The following is a 24,104-nucleotide window of genomic DNA, read 5'->3' on the forward strand; positions in this document are numbered from 1 at the left end:
CATGGTGCTGTCCCACTGTGTGCCTCATCTTCATGGTGCTGTCCCACTGTGTGCCTCATCTTCATGGTGCTGTCCCACTGTGTTCCTCATCTTCATGGTGCTGTCCCACTGTGTGCCTCATCTGCGCGGTGCTGTCATGGCTGCCTGATCAGTTACACATCACTGTAATCATCTAAGGGTACCCTGCACACTTAGGAGCTTAGTAAGTGATGGACACCTGTCACGGGTGGCAGTTGTGTCTCCATCACGCTCCACCTGAGGGGTTATGTCACTGCCTGATGAAGAGGTACAGGAAGGCCGGGCTCTCTGAGACTAAAGTGGGTTTTAAATTAAATGAGAGTCCCGACTAACCAGAAGCTAACCAGCTAGAGTTCTCTGTTGTGCTTTTCTCACCATAAACTATTGTAGAATACCAGAGCATCAAGATAAGGAAAGAAAGGGGGTATCCTAAAAACCACATAATTTGTTCACATAATGTATATATAGCCTATAATTCATATATTTATATACATAATGTGTGTGTTATAAGAATCATAATTGTACCTTTGTACATTTTGTAACTTTGATGTCCTCAGATTGCACCCTTCAATATTATTTTAGATAGCAATATAGCATGATTTCTTAAGCTTTCCCATTCATGACCCATTATTGCCCTATAACTTTTTACAAGACGACTGATTGTGTGTGTGTGTGTCATAGCTATATAAACTGAAAACATGCTGGAATCAACATTTGTTATATAATTTTACTATTTATTGGCGATGAACACAAACTTGCATTGTGATGTAATAAAGGTGGTTGCTCTTTTTACAGACCGGCTGAGTTCGATCTTGGGGTTGGAGGGACAGCTCATCGGTAAAGACTAGGTGACGTTCTGGCAGAGGACCAGAGACCAGGGATCAGTTCCCGGTACTCAGACTAGATGGCTCACAACTGTCATAACTCCATCACCAGGGAATCCAATGCCCTGTTCTGGGCTTCGGAGATACTTGATCTTGCCCATGAATTCATGATCATACCCACACATACACACATACTCGATTTAAACAATAACTAAATCTTCAAACCATGGCAAGTGTTTGACACTAAAGGACACTGTCACAGAGCACTATCAATGTTTTTTTTTTCCCTTTGAGTTGATTGATATTTTGATTTTATAATCACCAATGATGATAACAACTCTGCATATATAATAACACAAAATGGCAAAAGTATGTATCAACTATTTTAGGAATTCTATCCTAAACCTAAGTCAACATTTTGCTTAATGATTGTTTTTTAATGAAACATCAGCCTGTCGTTCAAACAATAATATTTAGAAACAAACTAACACAACAGAATCCAAACATACTAACTCAGTATCTGTGTGCTGAGAAACTATAGTAGGGGAATATTAAATGTTTTCCCTTTTCATAATTAGACCATTACATTTCTATATAAGAGGAAAGCCTTGTATATGCAGAGAAAAACCACTGCAGTTCATAGCACTGGCTCTAAGCTAGGGTGTCTCGGCAGCTTTCAAGGGTGCTGCACAGTATGACAGCAGAAGTGTGCACAGTGTGATGTCACACACTGCAGCACCGGTGAGCCCTGTCACACTCCTCAGGTACGCTCTAATTCTGAATTAACTCCTGGTCTTTGTTCAGAAACCAACCCTGACATCCGCTTATTTTCCCTCAGCCACAACCCACAGTCGAAGAGACAATAAAGAACGTGATGCTGGCTGTGTGCAGGAGAAGATGTTTACCACATGCCTGTGCACACGAATGTGCTTACCCACATGCCAGCCACATTAAGAACATGGCCCTCTTTTTCTGTTAGAAAAGGTGTTGTCATGAACCTTTGCTATCCAGCCACAGCTTACTGCCTAAGCCATGTCTGCTGACACATCTCTAGCCCCAATATTCAGAAGGCTGAGACAGGAGGATCTGGAGTTTGGGGCTTATCTGGGCCACAATAGTGAGGTCCCCACCAACCTGAGCTACATACCTAGACCCTGTTTCAACAAAACAACCCCACCCCCCAAAAAACAAGAAAACCCAAAAATCTCAACAAACTCACCAAATAAATAAAAAATTACACACTTGATAAAACAATCTGTCAACTGTTAACAAATGCCTTACATCACTTCGGTCGAAAGAGCAATAGACGGGCACCAACCACCCCGGAAACTGAGAAGGCTATGTGCTCGGTGCAACAGCATACGAAAAGTTATGTCCGGACCTGTTCCAATTTCTTAGAACCTGCTGTTGACAGTCAGTGTCCCAGGCTTGAACAACAGAGGACAGACATACTGCTGCCCCAAACCCAGGATAAAATAACTTAAGACAACCGTGTCTGTCACATCCCCACTGAATCCATGGGGGATTACGGGCAAGTTAGGGAAATCTGCCGGACCCTTGATCTTCAACCTCATGGCACTGTGATCACCCAGTGGTCTCAGAGTTTTGGAGTTCAAACCTCTGAACGAATGGGACTGTACCCCGTCCCTGTTTTACGTCCAAGTACAGCTAAACCAACCAGGGACTTCAACAGGCTGGTTCCTATGCCACTCAAACTTTACAAAGGCTAATCGAGCTATGCTGTACGATGAAGGCTACACACCGCAAGAATCCTTCTGTGCTGGAAAAGGCAAATCCCCAGAGACAGGAAGTGAGATGAACCTTGAAAGGGCTGGGAAAGGTAGAGTAGCTACTTTTCTTGTGGCTGTAAAGAAATGCCTTACAGGAAGTAAGAGAGAGGGTTCCTTGGCTTACAATTTAAGGCTGTACACCTCATCCTGTTGGAGAGGCACCATGGCAGGAGTATGCCCCTTCAGTATACCACTTCCTCTAGCTAAACCCCACTTCAGGGCCTACACCAAGCAGGGGACCAGCTGTTCAAACACACGAGCCTCTCAGGAGACAGTTCACATCCAGCCTTCAAAAGAGAGGAACAGGCACAACCTACTTAGTGCATATTGGCTTAGTGGTACTTGGTGCAAACCACCGTGAGCATACTAAAATATGAACTTGCAATTTAGGACAAGCTAAATTTGACAGTTCGAATGTTTAAAATGCTGACTTTTCTCTCCACTGACTACCAACAGCAACCTGGAAAGAAGAGGAAGCCCAGGGAGTGGAAGTGCCTTCAGAACTGACCACCTGGGCTCTCCCTGGGCAGGGATGTGGCCCCTGCACCATTTCCAAACAAGCAGAGGGAGCTTCCAGAAAAGCGCAGCATCCAAGCTGGAGTCTGAGTCTTTCCTGAAAAGACATCTCCAATAGTAAGAGTCACGGGACAGGGTGCTGCCACCCTAGCAGACACTGAACAATGTAAACAAACCTGCAGGGGCCGGCCAAGACTAGGAACGGTTGCTAAAGGTGGGTGCACTTCTGGGGCTGCTGGGCAAAGCCACACATTTCCCTTGGGTCAACACTTGAGAAAAATAAATAAACAAATAAATAAATAAACCAATTATAGCATGAACTAAAGGTTAGGGATAAAAGGGGTATCAGAGGTGTTAGCTAAGCAAGCCAAGGAGATGAGAGGAAGGTGAGGCCCTGAGCCAGTTCTGGCAGGCAGCTGGCTCCCCAAAAGACCCTCCTCCTGGAGGAATGTGCACAAGGTACTGTTGCCTCCCGAATATTCCTATTTCTAATGTAGCCAGTTATAACAGGTTTCACTGGGGGGGGGGGCGGTTCTAAGAACGCCTCCACCTGTTCCACACCCTGTACATGGGAGAGAGATATGAAGTCACCGAGGAAAACGGCAGGTCTATCTTTGTAATCACAAGAGTGGTTAGCTCCCACCACGGCGAGACTGCAGGTTGATCATGGAAGCAGGAGAACAAAGAGAGAAGAGAATAGGTGATGGCTAGCAGACCCCACCGGGGTCCAAGACCACACACACCCCCTGTAATACCAGCTGCAGCAGCCAGGGTGAGGGGCCAAGAGACCATCAAGGTCAACAACAAACAAACAAGTCAGAGATGAAGAGGGGGCTTCAAATCGTGATCATTCCCCTGAGAGAGCCTCAGGTGTGCAGCCTGTGAGCCCTGCTGGACAGGCACAGAGTGTGGGTCTCCACTTGTGAGACACTCGAGATAAACCAATCACAGCAGAAACGTCTTCTGTCTTTCTTTAGCTTCTGCCATCCTATAAAAAGCCCCAGACAAACAGTTTAGTGTGTTATCCCCTCCCTTGGAACCTCTTCCGAGCTCTGCTTTCTGCAATAGATCTTTAATCTCCTTCAGGCTGTATCTCTTAGAATAAAAGGCTCCCTCCTAAGGGTGCCCTTCTTGTCCGTGAATTTCTTCTCTGAGCTTCTGAGACAAGGACCCAAAGTAGAGTCACTGACTCCCTGGTGTGACCCTTAGTGTCCGGTGCTCTAACTCCTGAATAATGTATACCTAATCTAAGAAAACTCGCCCTGAAGGACCCTCCTTTTCACAGTCTAATTATGAATGCTACCTGGCAATGAGGTATGCACGTGCAGACACTCACACACACATTCACACACACACTCACATACACACACATACACACATACACACATACTCACACAACACACATACACACATACTCACACAACACACACACACTCACATACACACACATACACACATACTCACACAACACACACACACACTCTCACACACACTCACATACACACATACTCACATACACACATACTCATAGAACACACTCATATACACACACACTCACATACACACATACTCACACAACACACACACACACTCACACACACTCACATACACACACTCACATACACACATACTCATACAACACACTCTCATATACACATACACTCACATACACACACACTCACACGAGGGGGGAAGATTTCAGTGGATCACAGAAAACTTGCTAGACTCGAAAGAAATAAAGAACATGAAAACCACACACAGGCTAGAAAACCCCGTTGAGTGTTGGTATTAGCAAAAGCTATTGGTTATGGTTAATCTTGCTTGTCAGATGAACTGGATCTGGAATCAACTGAAAGGACAGCATGCTGGGCAAACCTGTGAGGGGTTTGTTTTCTCGACCAGGTTATTTGAGATGAGAAGACCGAGCCTGGATGTGGGCGCCTCCCCCTGGCAGCACAGATGAAAACTTAGTGTTTTGCCTGCTGGCTCTTGCTCACAGTGGCAAGGTCATCTACCTCACTGCTGCCACCACCACCGTATTCCTTTGTTAATACCAGAATCCAAGGTCTCCAGGCTCCCAACAACAGGCTGAAGACTGGTTAAACAGGAAACTCTCTAAACCTTCAGAGCCAGGCCGGGTCTGCTGAGGCATCCAACCTCACAGACTACCATGTCCTCAGCCTCTCCAGTATGAAAACAGCTAATGATATATCACTAAGACAGTAGCACGGGCCAAGCTGGTAAATCCCCTTTTCATATATGGATTCATTGTTATCAGTTCTGTTACCCTGGAGAAGTCTAATACTTTTGCTGTAATAATGTCTTGCCTTTGATCTCTAATTCTTCAAGGTTTTAAAATATAACCTGAGAAATTAGGAACCACAAAGCCAGAACCCGAGACCCTCATCTCAAATCACGGCCTCCTTCAAGTCTTTAAACATAGCCTGAGAAATTGGGAACCACGGAGCTAGAACCCGAAACCTCAATCATCACCTCCAGACGGGAGAGCCTTCCAAGACCGGGAAGGTGGACGTGACCACACACATCTCTGCACACTAGCTTCAAAATCAAACCACATCCTGAAGCCACTTCCTACTATCCACCAGAGTCACCATCAAACGGTCAGAAATACCAGGAGAAAATACCACTGGGACGAGACCAGAGGACCAGCCATCTGTCTTGGAGCTCATTCCAAGTTGGAGGAAGAAACTTCTCTGTTCCGTTCAACTTAAAACTCTTCAAGCAGAGCCTCAAGACCATTTCAACACATCCCACTTTCAGACAACTTGGAGCGCAGCTGTTGGTCATCTGGGTCAAGGGGCAGTGTCAGGCTGGAGGGAGATACTGTATACAAGCTCAGCTCAGTCTGGCACAAAAGAGCGCACAGACAGCTCATACCTCCCCTGAACGCATCTGGACTAGGTCAGTCACAAGGGATAAGAGCACAAGGCAGAACAGTGTAGCCAAAACAAAGAGAGCAGTAGAGAACACAGTTAAATGAGAACATTTTGCGGCTTTCAGGCATGGCTGGATCCAGGATCCAGGATGCTAATGCTGACCAGTTCCATACTTCCAGACAAGCTTTATGAAATGTAAAGAACCAGCCGACTGAGACCATCACAATCCGGAAGAGGCATTCTGTTAGTCGGTTTCATTCATCAAAATGTTACAAAATACCAACCAAGTGTCAGCTGTGACCATGACAGAGAAAACAGGAATCTTCCTTATAGTGGAGAAGGGGTGTTATGGTTTGAATATGATTTGAGTGTGTCCCTCCAAAATCCACTTGCTAGAAGCCTGGTCATATGTGACAGTATTAGGATTCGAAACTTCCAGGAGGTGGGGTCTAATATCAAGTCAACAATTCATGGAGGCTCACCCATGGATGGGATTAATGAAGGTCTCAAGGGACCACAGGTGCTAAAGTTATAAAAAGAACAATGTGGCTTCTGAACCTCTCTGGCACGCTGGGCCCCTATGTGCTTGCTTCCTCTCTTCCTCTTCTACTATCTGCCCTGCTGTGAGTATCGTGGGTTCATCTCTAGAGGTAGGACTGAGCAAGAGGCATGACCTTGGACAGCCAGTTTCTGTAACTGTGGACGCAATTACAGTTCTCTGAAAAAGGCACCCCGATTAGGTATTTTGTTATAGCAACAGAATGGGGAATCCGTTAGATGATAAAGATCAACAAACTTCTGAAAAATAAAAATATTATCTTCCGCAAAGTAAGGCCATACGTTTTGCTATTATTAAAGTCAGCTTTCTTGTCTGCATGCTTGTAAATGCACACCTTTCGTGCCGCTCTTGCCTTTGACATACGTGGGAGCCCAGAGATCTGGTCTCAAATAGACCTGAGTTTGTGTACTGCGGGGGTGATTATGCCGTGGGGTGATAGGATGCCCCCTGGTATAGCCTAACTTCCACTCTCCGTTTCTGAAAAACACCCATTTTCGATCATTTTGTGCTAAGCACGGGTTTAATGGCCTTCCTGATTTCCTTCAATCCGTATGTTAGTAAACTACTGCAAAACGCATCAGTTCCTGGTCATTTAAGTAGTATTCCTTTGATTAGCTGATTTCGTTTCTAGGTTACCGGTCAGCTTTGTGACTTTGACCGCTTTAAACCTGAGGGTGTTTTTGGTTTTTGTTGTTGGTGTTTTTTTTTTTTTTTTTTTTTTTTTTTTTTTTTTTTTTTTTGAGAAGCCAGGGGGTGTGGTCTAACAGAAAATCTTAACCTATTTCTCTGGGGAAGTGAAGAATGCGCTCTTGGAGCACACTGGATGCCTAGGGTAAAAGTCAATCTTTAGCGAAAGTGAAACTAACAGGAAGCAAGTTGCCCTCCCTTGAAAACCCTGAAATCACAGGGCTATTCTGGAACCCGGCCACATTAACTCGCAACACACAGGTCCCTCAGATCATACCCAAAACTTACTCAGGAAGTTTTCGCTAAATTTAAGGGTGCCTGGGAGGTGGGGTGATCACTTTGGTTTTTAACGTTGTATTCATGTTCTCTGCCCTCACTATCTCCCCAATTTAGTCTGCCTTTCATTGGTTCCCTATCCAATCTACTGTAGTTAGCATGCTTTTTAGGGACAGTCATTTCTTTCTTTTAATCCGAACACAGCGGCCAAATGGATCACTTGGCTCAGTCAAATCCCATCGTTTAAGCCTCAAACAAAAATGGATTTTTAATCAAAAAGCCCACCAGCCTCAAGCTCTCTACCTCATTTTCACATGGCCTTGTCCTGCTTGTGCCTTCCCAGAATGCTATCTCAGTCCACCGGAGCCCCGGTGGCTGCACGGCCTCTAGGGGACAAGTCCTTCTGCGTAGCCACCCCTACCGAATTAATCCTAGTCCCATAGCCGCCAGCACGACTCTGGGTTTTTTTGTTTGTTTATTTTTTTTTTTTTTAAGGCTAATGCCCTTATCTGTGCATTCCAACCGGAAGCCTCCTTTCCTGCCCCTTTGCTTCTAGAACTGGGCCCGGTGCCTCCGGCCGCCATCCCTGAGTTAGGAAAAGGGCTCGAACTTTCCCAGGGAACCGGGGGGCGTCCCCGCGGCGCCTCCGCACCCCCTCCCCCCGCAAAGCCCCGGTGGTGCCAGAGGAAACGCGCCGCGGCCCTCACTCCTATCCTCCTCCTCCAAACCCGGGCGGAGACCCCAGCAAGCACCCGGTGCACAGCGCCCGCCAGGCCCCTCGCCCCAGCCCCTAAGCCAGGATCCGAGATCGGGGTGGGGTGCCACCTGCGGGCCACCGCGCGCGGGCTCCGGTGCGCGGCACCCCGGCACCCTGGGCGGCTCCCTACCGGGCTGGGCGGCTCCCCCGCGGGCGCGGGGCGAGGGGCGCGGGGCCTGGGGGTGCAGAGTCGCAGGCCTCGCTGCGGTCCCACCCGGCCGAGAGGCGGCGCGGAGCCCGCACGGGGCCGCCTCTGCGATTGGCTGTGCGCCCCCCCTCCCCTGCTCCGCCCGCCGCGGCGCCCGAGGAGCGAGGACGCGGGGACCCGCCTCCCGCCCGCTCCCGACCCCGGGCGCGCGGGATAAAAGGCGGGCGGCGGGCGCGGGAGCCCGGGCCCTTGCAGCCTGCGAGCGCCACCGGCGGGCCGGCTTCCCCCGCCGCCCACCCCGCTCACGGCGCAGCCGAGCTCCGGCGGTACCTGCAGCCGAGCGAGAGAGCCGGGGAGCCCGCGCCGCCGCCTCGAAACTCGCCAAAGTTGAGAGGCTGCCGCCCTCCGGGAGCCGGAGGGAAGGTGCGAGCGCGCGGGGCGCGAACCGGCGGCGGACGCGCGGACCTCCCGAGCGCACCGCCGACGGCGGCCTCTCCCGAGCTGCTGCGGCTTCCCCGCGCTGTGAGTGGTCGGCTAGACCGACGGCTGGCTAAGTATTTCCGTTCAATTGTTTATGGGATGCGATTGTGTATTTGTGTGTATGTGTGTGTGTGTGTGTGTGTGTCGGTGGAGGGAGTTAAGGCAGAATGCATCCTTAAAAACAACAACAACAACAAAAAACCCAGAACAACTGAGTTTCTGAGAGTGAGGCTGTTGCATTGAGAAGGTACCTGAAAATCTTATGAGTTAGAGTAATCTAAGCAAAAAAAAAAATGCATTTAACAGGTTCTTAAAAAAAAAAGCCGCCCCCCCCCCGTTGGAGATGGAACCCATTTCAAAAGTTAATTAGAACGAAAGCAATTACAGAATGGCTCTAAAGGGTTAACCAGTGGCAGTTAACTTGTACTTTTCTCCCGTTTTAAATGTTGTTACCAGATTGGTGGGAGGCTGAGCTGGTGAGAAGCGACTGGCAAGAGACTCAGAGGCAACCATAATGTCGCTAACGTTCCACACAGTACCCACCCTGCCTAGGGCTCTCAAACCGGGTTGCAGAGAGCTGCTGTATCTGTTGGTGATCGCAGTGATGGTGAGTCCCAGCGCCTCAGGAATGTGCCCTACTGCTTGCATTTGTGCCACCGACATTGTCAGCTGCACCAACAAAAACCTGTCTAAGGTGCCTGGAAACCTTTTCAGACTGATTAAAAGACTGGATCTGAGCTATAACAGAATCGGACTTCTGGATGCCGACTGGGTTCCAGTGTCGTTTGTCAAGCTGAGCACCCTAATTATCCGGCACAACAACATCACCAGCATTTCCACGGGCAGTTTCTCCACAACTCCAAATTTAAAGTGTCTTGACTTGTCATCCAATAGGCTGAGGTCGGTGAAGAGCGCCATGTTCCAGGAGCTGAAGGTTCTGGAAGTACTTCTGCTGCACAACAACCACATTTCCTACCTGGACCCGGCTGCATTCGGGGGGCTCTCCCACCTGCAGAAACTCTACTTGAGTGGGAACTTCCTCACACAGTTCCCTATGGATTTATATGTTGGGAGGTTCAAGCTGGCCGATCTGATGTTTTTAGATGTCTCATATAATCGAATCTCCTCCATACCAATGCACCATATAAATTTAGTGCCGGGAAAACAGCTGAGAGGCATCTACCTTCACGGGAACCCGTTTGTCTGTGATTGTTCCCTGTACTCGTTGCTGATCTTCTGGTACCGTCGGCATTTTAGCTCTGTGATGGATTTTAAGAATGACTACACCTGTCGCCTGTGGTCTGACTCCAGGCATCCCCACCAGCTCTTGCTGCTCCAGGATAGCTTTCTGAACTGTTCTCACAGCGTCATCAACGGCTCCTTCCACGCACTTGGCTTTATCCACGAGGCTCAGGTTGGGGAGAGGGCGATTGTCCACTGCGACAGCAAAACCGGTAATGGGAATACTGATTTCGTCTGGGTGGGTCCGGACAACAGACTGTTGGAGCCAGATAAAGACACCGGGAACTTTCGTGTGTTTTACAACGGAAGTCTGGTTATAGAGAACCCTGGTTTTGAGGATGCCGGAGTTTATTCTTGCATTGCAATGAACAGGCAGCGTCTGTTAAACGAGACCGTGGATATCATGATTAACGTGAGCAATTTCACCATAAACAGACCCCATGCCCACGAGGCATTTAACACGGCTTTCACCACCCTGGCCGCCTGCGTGGCCAGCATAGTGCTAGTGTTACTGTATCTGTACCTGACGCCGTGCCCGTGCAAATGTAAGGCCAAGAGACAGAAAAACATGCTGAACCAAAACAACCCACATTCGTCCATCCTCAGCCCTGGCCCCGCTAGTGATACCTTTGCTGACGACCGGAAGGCAGGTAAACGAGTGGTGTTTTTGGAGCCCCTGAAGGATACGGCGGCAGCGGGACAGAACGGAAAAGTCAAGCTTTTCCCCAGTGAGACCGTTATAGCCGAGGGCATCTTAAAGTCCACCAGGGCAAAATCTGACTCAGACTCAGTCAATTCTGTGTTCTCGGACACACCCTTTGTGGCTTCCACTTAACTGTGCGCCTGTGTTCGTCCGGTGTCCTGATCTAATCTTTCCCCCGCTTTATCTTTGGTCCACAAAATTAAGAGCAGAACAGAAAACCTTTTTGTCTTTTTGGGATGAATCCAAACGGCATCTTGAAGATGGTTGCTAGGAAGTGGGGCAGCAAAGCACACTGGTTGCTTCTTGTGATGGGTAAAGATGCAGTTGATGGTGAGAGTTTAGGATCCCGAGAACAGCATCTTAGCTTTCAGTATTGCTGAGGATTTCAATCTGGCTTGAAGGCAGTGGGACCAGCCACTGTCTCTTTATTTGGTTATCTTGAAGGGGAAAAAAAAACATAGCTACGTGTTAGCATTCTTTAAAAATAGAATCTTTTAACTTGCTAGAACCAAAGTTGAGCTGAGCTTTTTTTTTTTTTAAGAAAAACATGAGTGGCCACTTTTTTCTGTTTAAAAGGAAGAATTGGTTATTTATAAAACATAAAGTTAGCATAGAGGGTTTTTAGCCAAAAAAATCATTTCAGACCAGAATAGACAGACTAATAACACCCACAGGATTGTGCCACGCCCCGTGTAGTGCAAAGGGGCATATTAGCTGTTTAGCTGTCTTCTCCGTAATCTGTATGCCATTTCCTGGTACAAAAGATCTCACTGAAAAAATGAAAGGTGTCATTATTTGTTGCCAAGAATATGTGTCCGTACCAAAATGTCTGAGAAACTCCCTACTCCTCCGTCGTAGCGGACTCAGGTCTGTCCGTCTGCCTGTGTATATGTAAGACCTTAAGTTATATGAACGACCTAATAGACCCTAATGTACTGTGTTTCAGGGATTGAAGTCAGCATAAATTCATGTGCTTTGTGACTTGATGCTTTAGTTGCCTATTTACCACTGTACTCTGAGATGTCTGGTGTAACAGAGCCTATGCTGCCTATGTAAAGCACCATCACATGGTGCCCAGCTTACAGCAAACGCCTCTCCGAAATTCTTGCCATTGCAACGGGGACTCTTCCTTTTAGAGGGAGAGAGGACAGCTTTAGTACGTTCTAGTCGGAGCTGCACCCTCTGCGTCACAGTCTACTCTGACACCACGCATTCCAGCCAGGGCTGGGAGACCCTGACGTTCTAGTTTTAGGACAAGTGAGTCTCTGGGGGACCCGATTCTTCTTCTGTCTCTGAGAGTTAATCGTGTGCCTCTCTGGTACCAGAGTGGGGGGTTCAGAGCAGTTGGTGTATCAAGTTCCTTTTGTATAGAATCTGGTTTCTCGTGACACCCAGCACAGAGTCACACTGGCCTTCTAACCTGTACCACATCCTGAAGGAACGTAGCCCCGGGGTGAGGATGAACTAGAACAGCACCATAGCTCACAGGTGTTTCAGTGGAGGAGGCTCAGAGAGAATCATGGGTGGCGTATGACCAAACGGTGAATGACAGGAACAAAGGGGGTGAGGAGAGCCCAGGCTTGGCATGCTCCCCAGAGAAAAATAAAAAGTTGGATGTGGAGAAGGCTTGCAATCAAGAGTGACCAAAGGCTGAGGAGAATCGGGCGGGCGTCTTCCTGGGGAAAGTTGAGTACGGTCAACAGCGGCACCTCAGAGAGAGGTAGAGGATGGAGAATTGGCTGTGACAGGGGTGGCTTACTGGCCACGTGGTTGGTCATAGTGGACGTGTGGCAGCTCTCTCAAGGCTGTCTGGCATTCTCTTGCAGCCACTGGTCAGCAGGGAGCTAAGGGGCAGGTAGCCCGAAGGACCCTCCCTAGGGAACAGGACGCAGAACCGGGGCTCAGGACTGTGAACACCATCACCCGGTGTTAGAAATGACCACAGTGCTTCATAAATCCCTCACCCTGTACGGAGTCCTCCAGAGTCATGTTACCAGCCAACAGTTTATTGGACCTGCAGCCTTTTAAGTGCCAGAAGATGTGTGGAGCTGAATCTTCTCTTCTTCCTTCATATTTAGAGAAACTCAGACTTGGAGATGCTGTGGTTAATTAGGATCACAGCAGCCTCGATGGTGAGGGAGGGCCTGGCTGTGCTGCCTCTGGGGTGTGATAGGGCTGGCACCACACTCAGCAACGAAATCGAAGAGGGTCCCTAAACAGTATCTCAGTCTGCATGAGATCCCTAAAGCCTTCCAGCTGCTGATCCCTGAGAAATAAGTGTTTGGCTTCGCAGACAGCTGGGGCCAGTACTGGGAGATGGGTGGCAATGGTGTCCAACCACAGATGCTTCTCATGCCCAGATGCCTAGTCAGGGCAGGATAGACTTCGGTAGAAACCAAGGTGTTTTAAATCAGAATCAAAAAGTCTGGAGTATTCAAAAACTCTGTGTCTGAGCAAACATAGGAACCCAAAAGATGGTGTTAAGTCCCGGGACTGAATGTCGTGGTGAGGCATCCTAAGTGTCTAGGAATATCCATTTTTTGTGGGAACCTGATTTCATGTATTTTAAATATAAATGCAGAATTAATGTGTGCTTTGTAAGTTTGTCAAACGCAAAACTTTTACATATTTTTCCTTCTAACCAGTAACATGGACTTATGCAACTGGGTTGCTCTCTTAAGCCGGTGGGGGAAAGATGGAAACCCAGAGACCAAGTGGCAGGCTCAGGTGTGCCCTTCCTTTTCTTTCTGAAAGATTTATATTCTCTCCCCCCCCCCCCCCCGCCTCTCTCTCTCTCCCTTTCTCTTCGACCCGCCCCCCTCCTTCCCCGGACACAGATATGTACATGTGTGAGAGTGTTTGTGTGTGTGAGAGAGAGGACCACAGGTGCCTGGAGTTGGAATTACAGGAGTTGTAAGCTGCTCGACTCCGGTGCCAGGAAACAAATCTCATCGTCTGTAAAAAGCAGTGCATACTTTTAACCATTGAACTACCTCTCTAGTCCTGATATGAATTTTCCTTGGGTTTAGAGCATTTTCACTGAAATCAAGACCCCAGATTCACACACAGACACACACAGAGTAATTCTAATTTTAAGATAAACATTTTAGGTCTCGGGGGGGGGGGGTTCAATAGGTAAAAGCCAAGCCTGATAACCTGAGTTAGGATCCTCAGAACCCAGGTAAGGAACTGTACACTGCAGCTAACTGTCAGTTATCCAGAGCATCTCTAGAGGCAAGATAGGAGCTGGAGAGAGGAGACTCTCCAAGAGCTGGAAGGCAGCAAGCCTGGCTTACACCACAGGAAAGAGACACTCACACAAGGTGCAGTGCCGGCTAAGGCCAGTGTGAGGTTTATTCTCTGATTTCTACACACCAATGAGTCATGCACACCCATTCTCCCCAAGTGCACGAATACACAAAAACCCATATAAGTATACCCAGAAACAAACACAAGTACACATACATACAGAAACACAAGTATACACACACAAATACACAAACAACTCAATTACAAGTGCACACACAAAAGTATACAAGCACACACAAGTGCAGACAAGCACAAATTCAAGTTCACACAAGAACACATATACACATGCACATACAATTACACACAGATCCACAAGTATACACATAACAAGCACACACAAACACACAAGTATACACACATGAGTATGCAAATACAAGAACTCAAGTACACAAGTATACAAGCACATATAAGTACACACAAGCACAAACAAGTATATACACACACATGCACACACAATTATAGACAGATGTATACACAAAACAACCCAAGTACACAAGTGCAGACACATAAGTATACAGGTACAAACACAAGTGAACAAGCACACTTAAGTATATACAGAAGCAGAAACACAAGTGTACACACACACAAGTATGCAAGCAAGCACACACACACTATTTTTTAAAAAATAACTTCCAAGACTAGCATCCTGTAAGGATGGCCTAAAAAGACTTGGAATGTAGACTTGGCTTCTGCACTGTACCTCACTGCTGCCCAGTTCAAAAAATTTTAAATTTTGCTTGATTAAGCATAGAAAAAAAAGGGGCTTATTTTTCCAAATAAACTTTCTTCTTCCCCAAAACACTAATTAAAAAAAGGAACAGAGGATGTTTATGAAGGTAGGAAATGAGAGGAACCGGCAGATAGACTCTCAGTGCAAGACCTGAGAAGACGGGGTGGGGAATCCTACTAAGTGTTGTTGAAATGGGCTCCGGCCTCCGCACCACCACCCTTCTCTTGGCTGTGGCTGATTCCTGCCACCCTCCACCATCCACTGACTTACTGAGAGGCTAAGCAGTAAACAGAAAACCAGGCTTTCCCATAAGTTTTTCAGGGAAAGGAAGATAAGCAGAGTGCTCCCACTCCTAGCGGGAGAGTCTATCTTGGGAAGTTTAGGATGGAACCTGCCAATCATATTTAAATTTTTTTTCTTAATCATGTGATTCACATTTGATGTGAATTTGATTTGATGAAACATAGGCCAAGAGGGACCATAGCAGAATTCATGTGCCCAGGCCCTTCCAAAATACAGTATTACTTGTTAATGGATTTATTAATAAAAATAAATCTTAGTCCCGTAAAATAGACTAATAAAAAACGAAAAACAAACAAACAAAACCCAAGATGTTGGTATGCTGACTCTATATGGACCCCTAAATAAAGCACTGGCTGGAACTTAGAGCTTGTGTTTTTATAAATTATGAAATCCAAAATTACTTTGGTATGGCAACATCCCCGATTCTTTCATTTTTAAGCTATTTTTAGTCAGGAGGCAGCTCCAAGAGATCAGGGCTGTAACAATGATCGCCAAAGCTTTCAGAGTCACTCATAGCACTGTCTGCATATGTACCACGGATTCTGCGTGCAGGCTCCATCCGCGGAGAAATGTCAGACCAACATACTAGAACATTCTTTTAAAAACCCACTAGGTCTTTCCCAGGCTCCCTCCTTCCTCCCCAAGGACAGCTCCAGGTCTGAGTTTCTATTTCTCATCATGGTCTATGTGGGGACAAGGTTATTGGTTTGCCACAAAAGGTAATTAGATTGTATCACAGTGGTCACTGAAAAAGGATCTCTTTAAATACTCATCTGTACAGGTGTTTTCCTAGAATGGCTTTGTGAGGCATGGGTTGCACATAAGCTTTCCCTGGGTCCTAGTCTTCTTTCTGTTTCCTTGATAACAATGTGACCAGAAGCAAGTTGGGGAGGGAAGGCTTTATCTGTTTTACACATCCTGATGCAATACATCACTGAAGAAAGTCCGGGCAAAACCATAGAGGAATGCTGCCCACGGGCTTGCTTGCTCTTCAAGACTTGCTTGGCCTATTTTCTTATGCATCCCAAGATACCTATGTAGGCGTGGGGCTGCCCACTGTGACTGGGCCTCCTGCATCAGTTGTCAATCAAAGAAACGCCCCCAAGACATGCACATAGGCCTGTCTGATAGAGGCAGTGCCTTTTTTGAAATGAACGCTTCTCAGGTCTGTCAAATTGATAAAAACTAACCAGTAATGCCCTTGTATACGTCCTGAATAATCGAGACTGTCGCCTATGGGTCATTGCGGATGGATTACAGGGAAGGCAGCCCTTTTATAGTAAGAAAATGGATAAACAAAATGTCAAACGGACACCTTAGAATGAAAAAAATGGCATTTATATTAGATTCTTGTATTAAGCACCGACTGAAAAGCAAGCATACAATGAGAAGGAATAGAGGTTTGCTGCCATGCCAACAGTCTGGGACAGACGGGAAGTCTAGCAAATGGGGAAAGAGGCTCACAGCAGAAAAGGTAAGTTTTCCAGGTGACCCAGTTAATAACTGGTTTTAAATCATATAACCACTAAAACAAACAAAAAACTCATATTCTCACACATGTACACTATAAGCGACTTTGGAAGTCATGAGTCATAAGTAAGCGTTCAGTGAGAGTTAAGAAGGTAGAGGAGGCCCGGCAAGACAGCTCAGGTAGCAGGGAGCTTTCTGCACAAGCACCAGGGCCTGAGCTGTGATCTCCAGAACCCGAATAAAAAGCTGAGCTCAATGGCTTGCACCTGTTTCCCAACACTAGGGATGGGAGAGTTGGGGTGGTGTAAACAGATCCCTGGAGCTCCCATCTACCCAACTGGTGAGTTCTCGGGTTGGTGAGAGATGATTTCAGACAAGAAGCTGAGAAGACCCAGCTTTGATCTCAGGCACCAACACATAGGTGTCAAACACACACACACACAGACACACACACACACACACACACACACACACACTATGCAAAGTAACTGATATTCAGGGAGAGCGTGGAGGAGATGCAGAGGAAGGCACACATTATAATAAAATCGGACGTGATTTTGGAAACAAATGGCTGCACTAGTAGCCAAACTGGGAATCCACTGAGGAAGTGTAGATCAGGCTTAGTTACTGACGAACAAAAAACAACTATAACCAAGGCACGTATACATGAGAGCTTTGAACTCACACGCTCTGGGCAGAGGAGAGACACAGAGAGATGGGGGGAGAGACATAAAGGGGGGGAGGGAAAGAGGCGAGAGAGTGAGGGAGAGAGAGGGAGGGAGGAAGGGGGAAAGGGAGGGAGGGAGGGAGGGAGAGAGGGAGAGAGGGGGGAAGGGGGAGAGAGAGAGGATGCTAACTGGGAATGGCTTAGGCTTTGAAATCTCCATAATATACCTGTTCCAAAAACACTACAGCATCTAATCCTTCCCAAACACTTTGACCAAGTGGGGACCAAACATTCAAATACAGGAGCCTTGTAGGGACCATTTTTATTTAAACCACCATGGTAGCCCAGGCTCCCCCAATTTACTGGTTCATTAATCTGTTTCTACTTCTCTATGCAATCACCTAAGATGCAAAATAAATCTCCACTGTGTCACTGTAAACTATATATCAACGCATTCAAATGAGCAAGGGATTAATGTCAGCATTCTGAGAATTTTGAATCATCCATGATTTCTAAAGTAAAAGTTTTGTTTGAGGGAGAGCAGAAAATTTCTTTTAAATTTGCAGGAAAGTAGTGTGGGCAATTCAAACCCTTTTAGGGATTTCCCAAACTAACTTTAAAACGGGGTTTCTTGAGATAATTGTAAAAAGTAATTTAAAGGTCCCACTGCTAGCTTACCTTATTAAAAAAATTTTATTAGCTAATATTCCTGCTGAGCACCGCATTTAGTTTCAGAAAAAATTGTACCATCCGTAGCATTTTTGTCTCATAGAGTGACAGGACATTGGCCTCCACATTAGTAATGACAACGTTCCTAAACGTCGCCAGTGCTGTGGGCCATAAGTAATGCACGGTAACTGTGCTGTCTCACTCAAAGACATTGTGGAGCAGTCTTAGCTTGCTGTCGGTTGCTATGATAAAACATTTGACTAAAACCAACGTGGAGAGGAAAGGGTGTATTTGGCTCACATATGTCAGGTCGCAGTCCATGTAGAGAAGCCAAGGCAGGAACTGAAGCTGAAGCTATTGGCCCCTCATAGCTGACTCAGTGCACGTTCTTACGCCACCCCTACCCTGGGGCGGTGTGCCACCTACAGGCAACCTGGTGTAAACACTCTTAATTGAATTTTCCCTCTTCCCGGAAAGTCTAAGTTTATATCAAGGTGGTAAGATCGCAGGAGCCCAGAGGATAATCGAATAAACGTAAAGCGATTCAAGAGTGATCTAGAGTTGCCTGCTAGTGGCCATAACAGCCAATGGGAGGTAAAACGGGAATGTGACCGACAGACACCTTGATTTAGCCACCTGTTCAGTAGTCTTAGATCACTGTCTCTTACCCTGAGGGTCGCGACCCCATTTGGGAGTCGGATATCAGATATTTACATTATGATTCACAGCAGTAGTAAAATCACAGTCATAGAGTAGCTACGGAACAACTTTATGGTTGTGGGTCACCGCAACGTGAACTATATCGAAGGTCGCAGCGTTAGGAGCGGGTCCTCACCTACCGATGGCTTACAGAGGTAAGGCAGGCTAGTTGGAAGTGACCGGAAACGAGCGTCAGAGATCTCACTTCAAGCTGTATTGCCTGTGGCTTATTCCCACCCATGATCCAAGGGGAGGCCATGCTAGCCCATTGTCTACACTCAAAGCCCCAAGCCTCATCACCACCCACTGCAGGAGAGTTTTCTAAACGTGTGCTGGCCCCGTCATGAGAAAAATAACAGCAATAATTATTTCCTGCGCGTTAGGCTCCACGCTATATCATGCCTTGTTTTGGACGTACCTTCTTTTAGAAGGTAAGCTCCAAAGTGTTTGGGGATCTGGACCTCGGGGTCTGGACCCAGAACACCGTCTGCTGTAGACAGTGCACAGTGGTTTTCAACCTTCCTAATGCGGCCCTTTAATACGGTGCCTCCTGCTCTGGTGACCCCGGTAACTTTAAGGTTTTTTTTTTTTCTTTTCAAATTCTGGTTTTAATGATGGTTCTTAAATGCTTTAATCTCCCTTTAGCCAGCACCCACCCACCGGACGTAGTTGAAAAGAAAGGCTATGGGGTGTGGGGAACTGGACCTTGTTAGGAAGGTTCTTTGGCTGGAAACCGGCAGTTCGGTGCAGAGGTCAGCGGCGGCGGCTCTGTCGGCTCACAAACACTTCACGGACACACCAGCAGTCCGGTTTGGTAGAGCCGGGTTAGCAACAGCGATGACACGACCCAGCAGAGACAGCCAGGCCTCGGCCTTGGCTCGAGTCAGCAGGAGGGACCCGGAGGGACACCAGAACTTCTCAGCTGTGCCTCAAAGGAGCGAAGATGCGAGCGAGACCCACGAGCGCTGCACAGCCCGCTGTACCAGCCAAGCTCTGAATCTGTCACTCCGTGGAGTCCTATTTATACCCTCCAGCATCCCGTGTCCTCCACGTGCTTTGCCTCAGCACCGTCTTGCCTCAGCTCGTGCAACCAGAGTCCGAACAAATGCAGCTCAACTATAATGTATGGTGGACCAATACATGCGTGTTGTTAGCAAAGAATCCTTCATCAGGTGTCCTTTCGCGTGTTTGCTTTAGCAGAACATCCTCTCTCCTGTGTCTGCTTCAGCCAAACGTTCCTTCCCGAGTCTGCCTTAGCCTTTCACCTGTGTCCACTTCAGGAAAACACCCCTCCTCGAGTTTGCCCCAGCAAAACGCCATCCAACACAACTTTCCAAAGAGCCCTTAAGTTTCCACTTCAGTCCCTCCCAGCGATAAAATTATTTTCATTACTACTTCGTAACGGCACTTTTGCTACTATTGTGACTCATCATGTGTCTGATACGCAGGATATTGACCCAGGGGGTGAGAACCGCGACCGTAGCACATTAGCCTGCAGTATCTTCCATCTCCACAAGGGGGCCCTGCTGTTGCTGCACTTCCATATGGAGGCTGCCTTCCCTTCAGTGGTCCAGCCATGTTTTCCAGCCTTGCAGAGACTGCCCCTCCCTCCAGCCCCCCGCTGAGCCTGCCTTCCACCACTGTGGCCTCTCCTCTCCTCTTTATGTCCCCCTTTTCCTGGCTCGGTCCTCGTCCTGTCATCTTGAGCCAAAGACGTAGCACATGACAGACCTTTCAGTTTCATTCACCCACTCATCCAAGAAACACTGAAAACTCAGTGTGTACCATCCTCTCATTGTCAACCCGGACATCACCACCAATCAAACCACCCCCAGGCTCTGAAGAAATAGAGCTGTACTGTGAAGTAAATGTCCCATCACTGAAATGATCTGACAGGGAGGTCAAAGAATTCCTGGCGGAAATAATGCCTGGGTGCCCATCCCGATCAGAAGGCTAGAAGTGTGGATCAGACTTATGGTGAGCCCCATCAGTTGTGGGGGTCACTATCCCCTTGGACGGGGTGCAGTGTAAAGACCCTCCTCACTCCGCAGTCCCCTGCCCCTCTGTTCTGGAGATGTAGCCTCACGGACTGCCTCATAGGTCTTCAGGGAAAGCCTGCTAAAGTGGCTCACATAGATCCCTCTGTCTTGTTAGGCTGAAAAAGAGCTCGGAGTGTTAGCTTCTCATTGGAAGCTGGGTTGTGATGAAGTAATGCTACTGAATTCGGCTGTCACTCTATAGACCAAGTAACATGTCTCAGAGCCAATGTTTACCCAAGTCCCATTGTAATTAAATTTACATCGCTAGCCCACATATTGACTGGATTAAACCAGTTTTGTAAGAGTGGATGCCTTGGGGTGGGAAGGGACAGAGAAGTGTGGCCTTTAAGGGTAGACTAATATCCGACTAACCTGCATAATGTGTGTGTGTGTGTGTGTGTGTGTGTGTGTGTGTGTGTATACTTTGCTCCAACTCTGCCTGCTGAAAAGCCTCTCCAGAGTGTTTGTGCTTGAGCCCCACTTCCTCAAGCCATGCCTTAAAAGAACTGCACAATAAAAGAATCAGTTTTGCATTGTACTTCTTTTTCCAGAGAACTTATCTTGCCTGGAGAGAAGAATACAATGAAATATCTATGAGGAGAGAGCTTAAAAGAAGTTGGTTGGTGGTTTTGGTTTTTTTAAATTTGTTCTCAGGTTTTTAATATTCATAGTTAATTACAACCTTAGGGATGTCTTCAGTTTTCAGTCTGACCTACTTCAAATCAGCGGAGAAAATAGCAAACATTTCCCCCTTAGCAACCATTTATAATAACTTTGACTTTCTCCCAAAACCCAGAGGAAACACACTGCTTGATCCTGGGCCAAGTCTGTCAGGAGCTGTTTGTGCTGTAAATCTTAGGCATCCTAGCATCTGACTGGAAGAGTACAGCATTGATTGTTACATATAATTTCAATAAGGACCATGCTCACTTATGATATGTAGTGGCTGGAAGGACAGGACATTACTGGGGATCTTGTTTTTTTGTTTTGCTTTCTCACGTAAATGTTCGGCAGAAAACAGCTTAGGAACGAGGCAGGGATTTTGAAGATAAAAGCATACATACACTGCCCCACACAGGGTCTTGGATTTCCATAAAGAACCAAGCTGTTGTTACATCAACTTTTGCAATCATGTGGCTGGTTGTTTGTCTCATGGCCTGTTGGGTTTTAAGCACCACACACTGGGAGGTAGGAATGTCTCTTCCTGTGACAGTGACACCTTTGTCCAGTGGGTGTAAGGATTCAGAGCAGTAGGCAGAGACATTTCTAGGTTTCCTGGCTGACACCTTCATCTCTTCTCATCCTAGAATGTAAGAGCTAAGTACTTAGCTGCCATCAAACCACCTTAAAGATACTTAGCTACACTTGTCCTCTTGCTCCCCCCAATCTCTTGGAGCATTTAGAGAGTGCTCTTGGCCTGAGGGCATTGCCCTACTAGGGTTTATGTTGATCTGAAAATGGCTTCTCAGTTCTACTCTTGTCCTTTCTTGTAGAGGGATTTTAATCCAGCAGCACCGCTGCTCTGTGGAGGAATCACATCCAAAGACCTTCTAGGTTTATGTTTTCTGGCTGGAATGCAAACACGCCCTTAGTACACACCTTCAATCCATAACAACTAAGGTAAGGTTAGTTTGTAGAGGGAAGCAGCCATGTTTGAAAGTGATGTCTAATTGAGTGGCAGACAAAGTGAGGAATCAGAGAAAGCTTTGACAGGATGAGTCAAAGAGATAGGATATGCTCAACTCTCTCTCATCTCAGTCAAATGGCAACTCCATCCTTTCCATAACCCAGGCCCCAAGCCATCTCGGATGAGGCCCTTGCTCTTTCATCTTATACCTGACCTGCGGGAACATTCCCTAGGCTCCATCTGCAAATTACCTTTGGCATCTGACCACTCTTTGCTACCACCATCTCATTCTTCCTTCACTGGCTGCACGGCTTCCACATTTGCCCTACCCGGGTCAGTTTTTAACACTACACACCAGGCTGAAGAGATGGCTCAGTGGTTAAGAGCACTGACAGCTCTTCCAGAGGTCCTGAGTTCAAATCCCAGCAACCACATGGTGGCTTACAAACATCTATCATGAGATCTGATGCCTTCTTCTGGTGTGTCTGAAGACAGCTACAGTGTACTTATATATAATAAATAAATACATATTTAAACAAATACTACATATACCACAGGGCTCACCTGAAGTAGGGGGGAGTTGGCCTCATCCTCAGCTTCCTTGTCTCTTCCTTGCTTGCTATGCACTGAAAACCTGTACAACAGGATGCCAGGAGCATTCCCAGGGCTGGGGTCCACACAAGAGACTCACTTGACTGAAAAATCTTGCAGTCAATTTGTAAAGGGCAGCCAACCTCAAGTCCATCCCACAGCCTGCCGGCCCTCGCTCCCCAGCCCCACTCCCTGGCCAGCTTTCTGAGAACCAGACTCTACTGTCTCTGTGTGTTCCAAACAGTGATCTCCTTATTCAGGACCTTTGTGCTCCTCTCCCCTCTTCCTAAACGCTTTGCTAATGAGGTTGGTCTCCTTAGCTCCTCACAGGAAGGCTTCTAATCAGACCTGACTCACTAGGTCCCACTTTGACTGCTGCCTCACCCTATCTGCCCTTGTGGGTTGGAGGCAAGGTGGTGCAGAGTCAACTCCAGGAGAAACAGTGCAGTTGCTACAAGTTTCTTTCATACCTCCTACTGGTGCCCTGCTGGTTCCAAGAAAGTGTCTCTTCTAAACAGCAGTACCTGATTGGCTATCCTTGGTCTCTTAGGCAGTCCTCCTCAATTAGGTCCTCCTGTAGGAGATGCTTTTGTGGCTACAAAGCTCCTGGTGTTTGCCTAGATGTGGCCCTGCCATTCTTGCTACAGTTTGATCTTTCTCCACTACATTATCACAATCAGACACACATGTGCCATGCATGTTACCTATCATGTGTCTTAGTTGGGCTTTTATTGCTCTAAAGAGGCAACCAAGTGTAGCCATAAATCTTTTGCAGCTTATTTTAATAAATGTTCAAACTCTCCTCTTGCCTACCACCTGAGATAGGAGAAGAGAAAGTTCTTAGGATATGGGGATGTCTTAGCAATATTTCCTTGGGGGTGAGCTCTATCTTCTTTGTCAGCAGTCCGGTAGCAAACACCAAATACGAACCAACAGCTGCAGACCAGTCGTTTCTGCAGGCAGACACCAGGCAGGAACCTGCAGCTGTAGGTCAATCCTGAAGAAACTGTAAGGCTCACGCCAATCAGCCTGGGTGATTGCCACAGGAACCTCACAGCAGTTCTTGGGTGAGTTTCTCTCTGGTATCACAAGTTTAACTCAAC

General features: G+C 47.1%; 2 protein-coding genes across 2 annotated transcripts in view; one reads left to right on the forward strand and one right to left on the reverse strand.

The window, feature by feature from the left end:
* Positions 1-8,514, reverse strand: part of PCED1B (PC-esterase domain containing 1B) — a 121,823-nt gene extending 113,309 nt beyond the window's left edge. The window contains exon 1 of the mRNA XM_080939002.1: positions 8,455-8,514. The gene's annotated coding sequence lies outside the window, so the exon portion shown is untranslated. The remainder of the gene's footprint in view (positions 1-8,454) is intronic.
* Positions 8,515-9,443: 929 nt separating this feature from the next.
* On the forward strand, positions 9,444-11,732 carry AMIGO2 (adhesion molecule with Ig like domain 2). Its single transcript, XM_080939215.1, has one exon. The coding sequence runs from the start codon at positions 9,467-9,469 to the stop codon at positions 11,027-11,029; it is 1,563 nt and encodes a 520-aa protein (XP_080795341.1). The 5' UTR covers positions 9,444-9,466; the 3' UTR covers positions 11,030-11,732.
* The last annotated feature ends 12,372 nt before the right edge of the window (positions 11,733-24,104 follow it).

The sequence above is a fragment of the Micromys minutus genome (assembly GCF_963924665.1).
Source record: "Micromys minutus genome assembly, chromosome: 27".
NCBI lineage: Eukaryota > Metazoa > Chordata > Mammalia > Rodentia > Muridae > Micromys > Micromys minutus.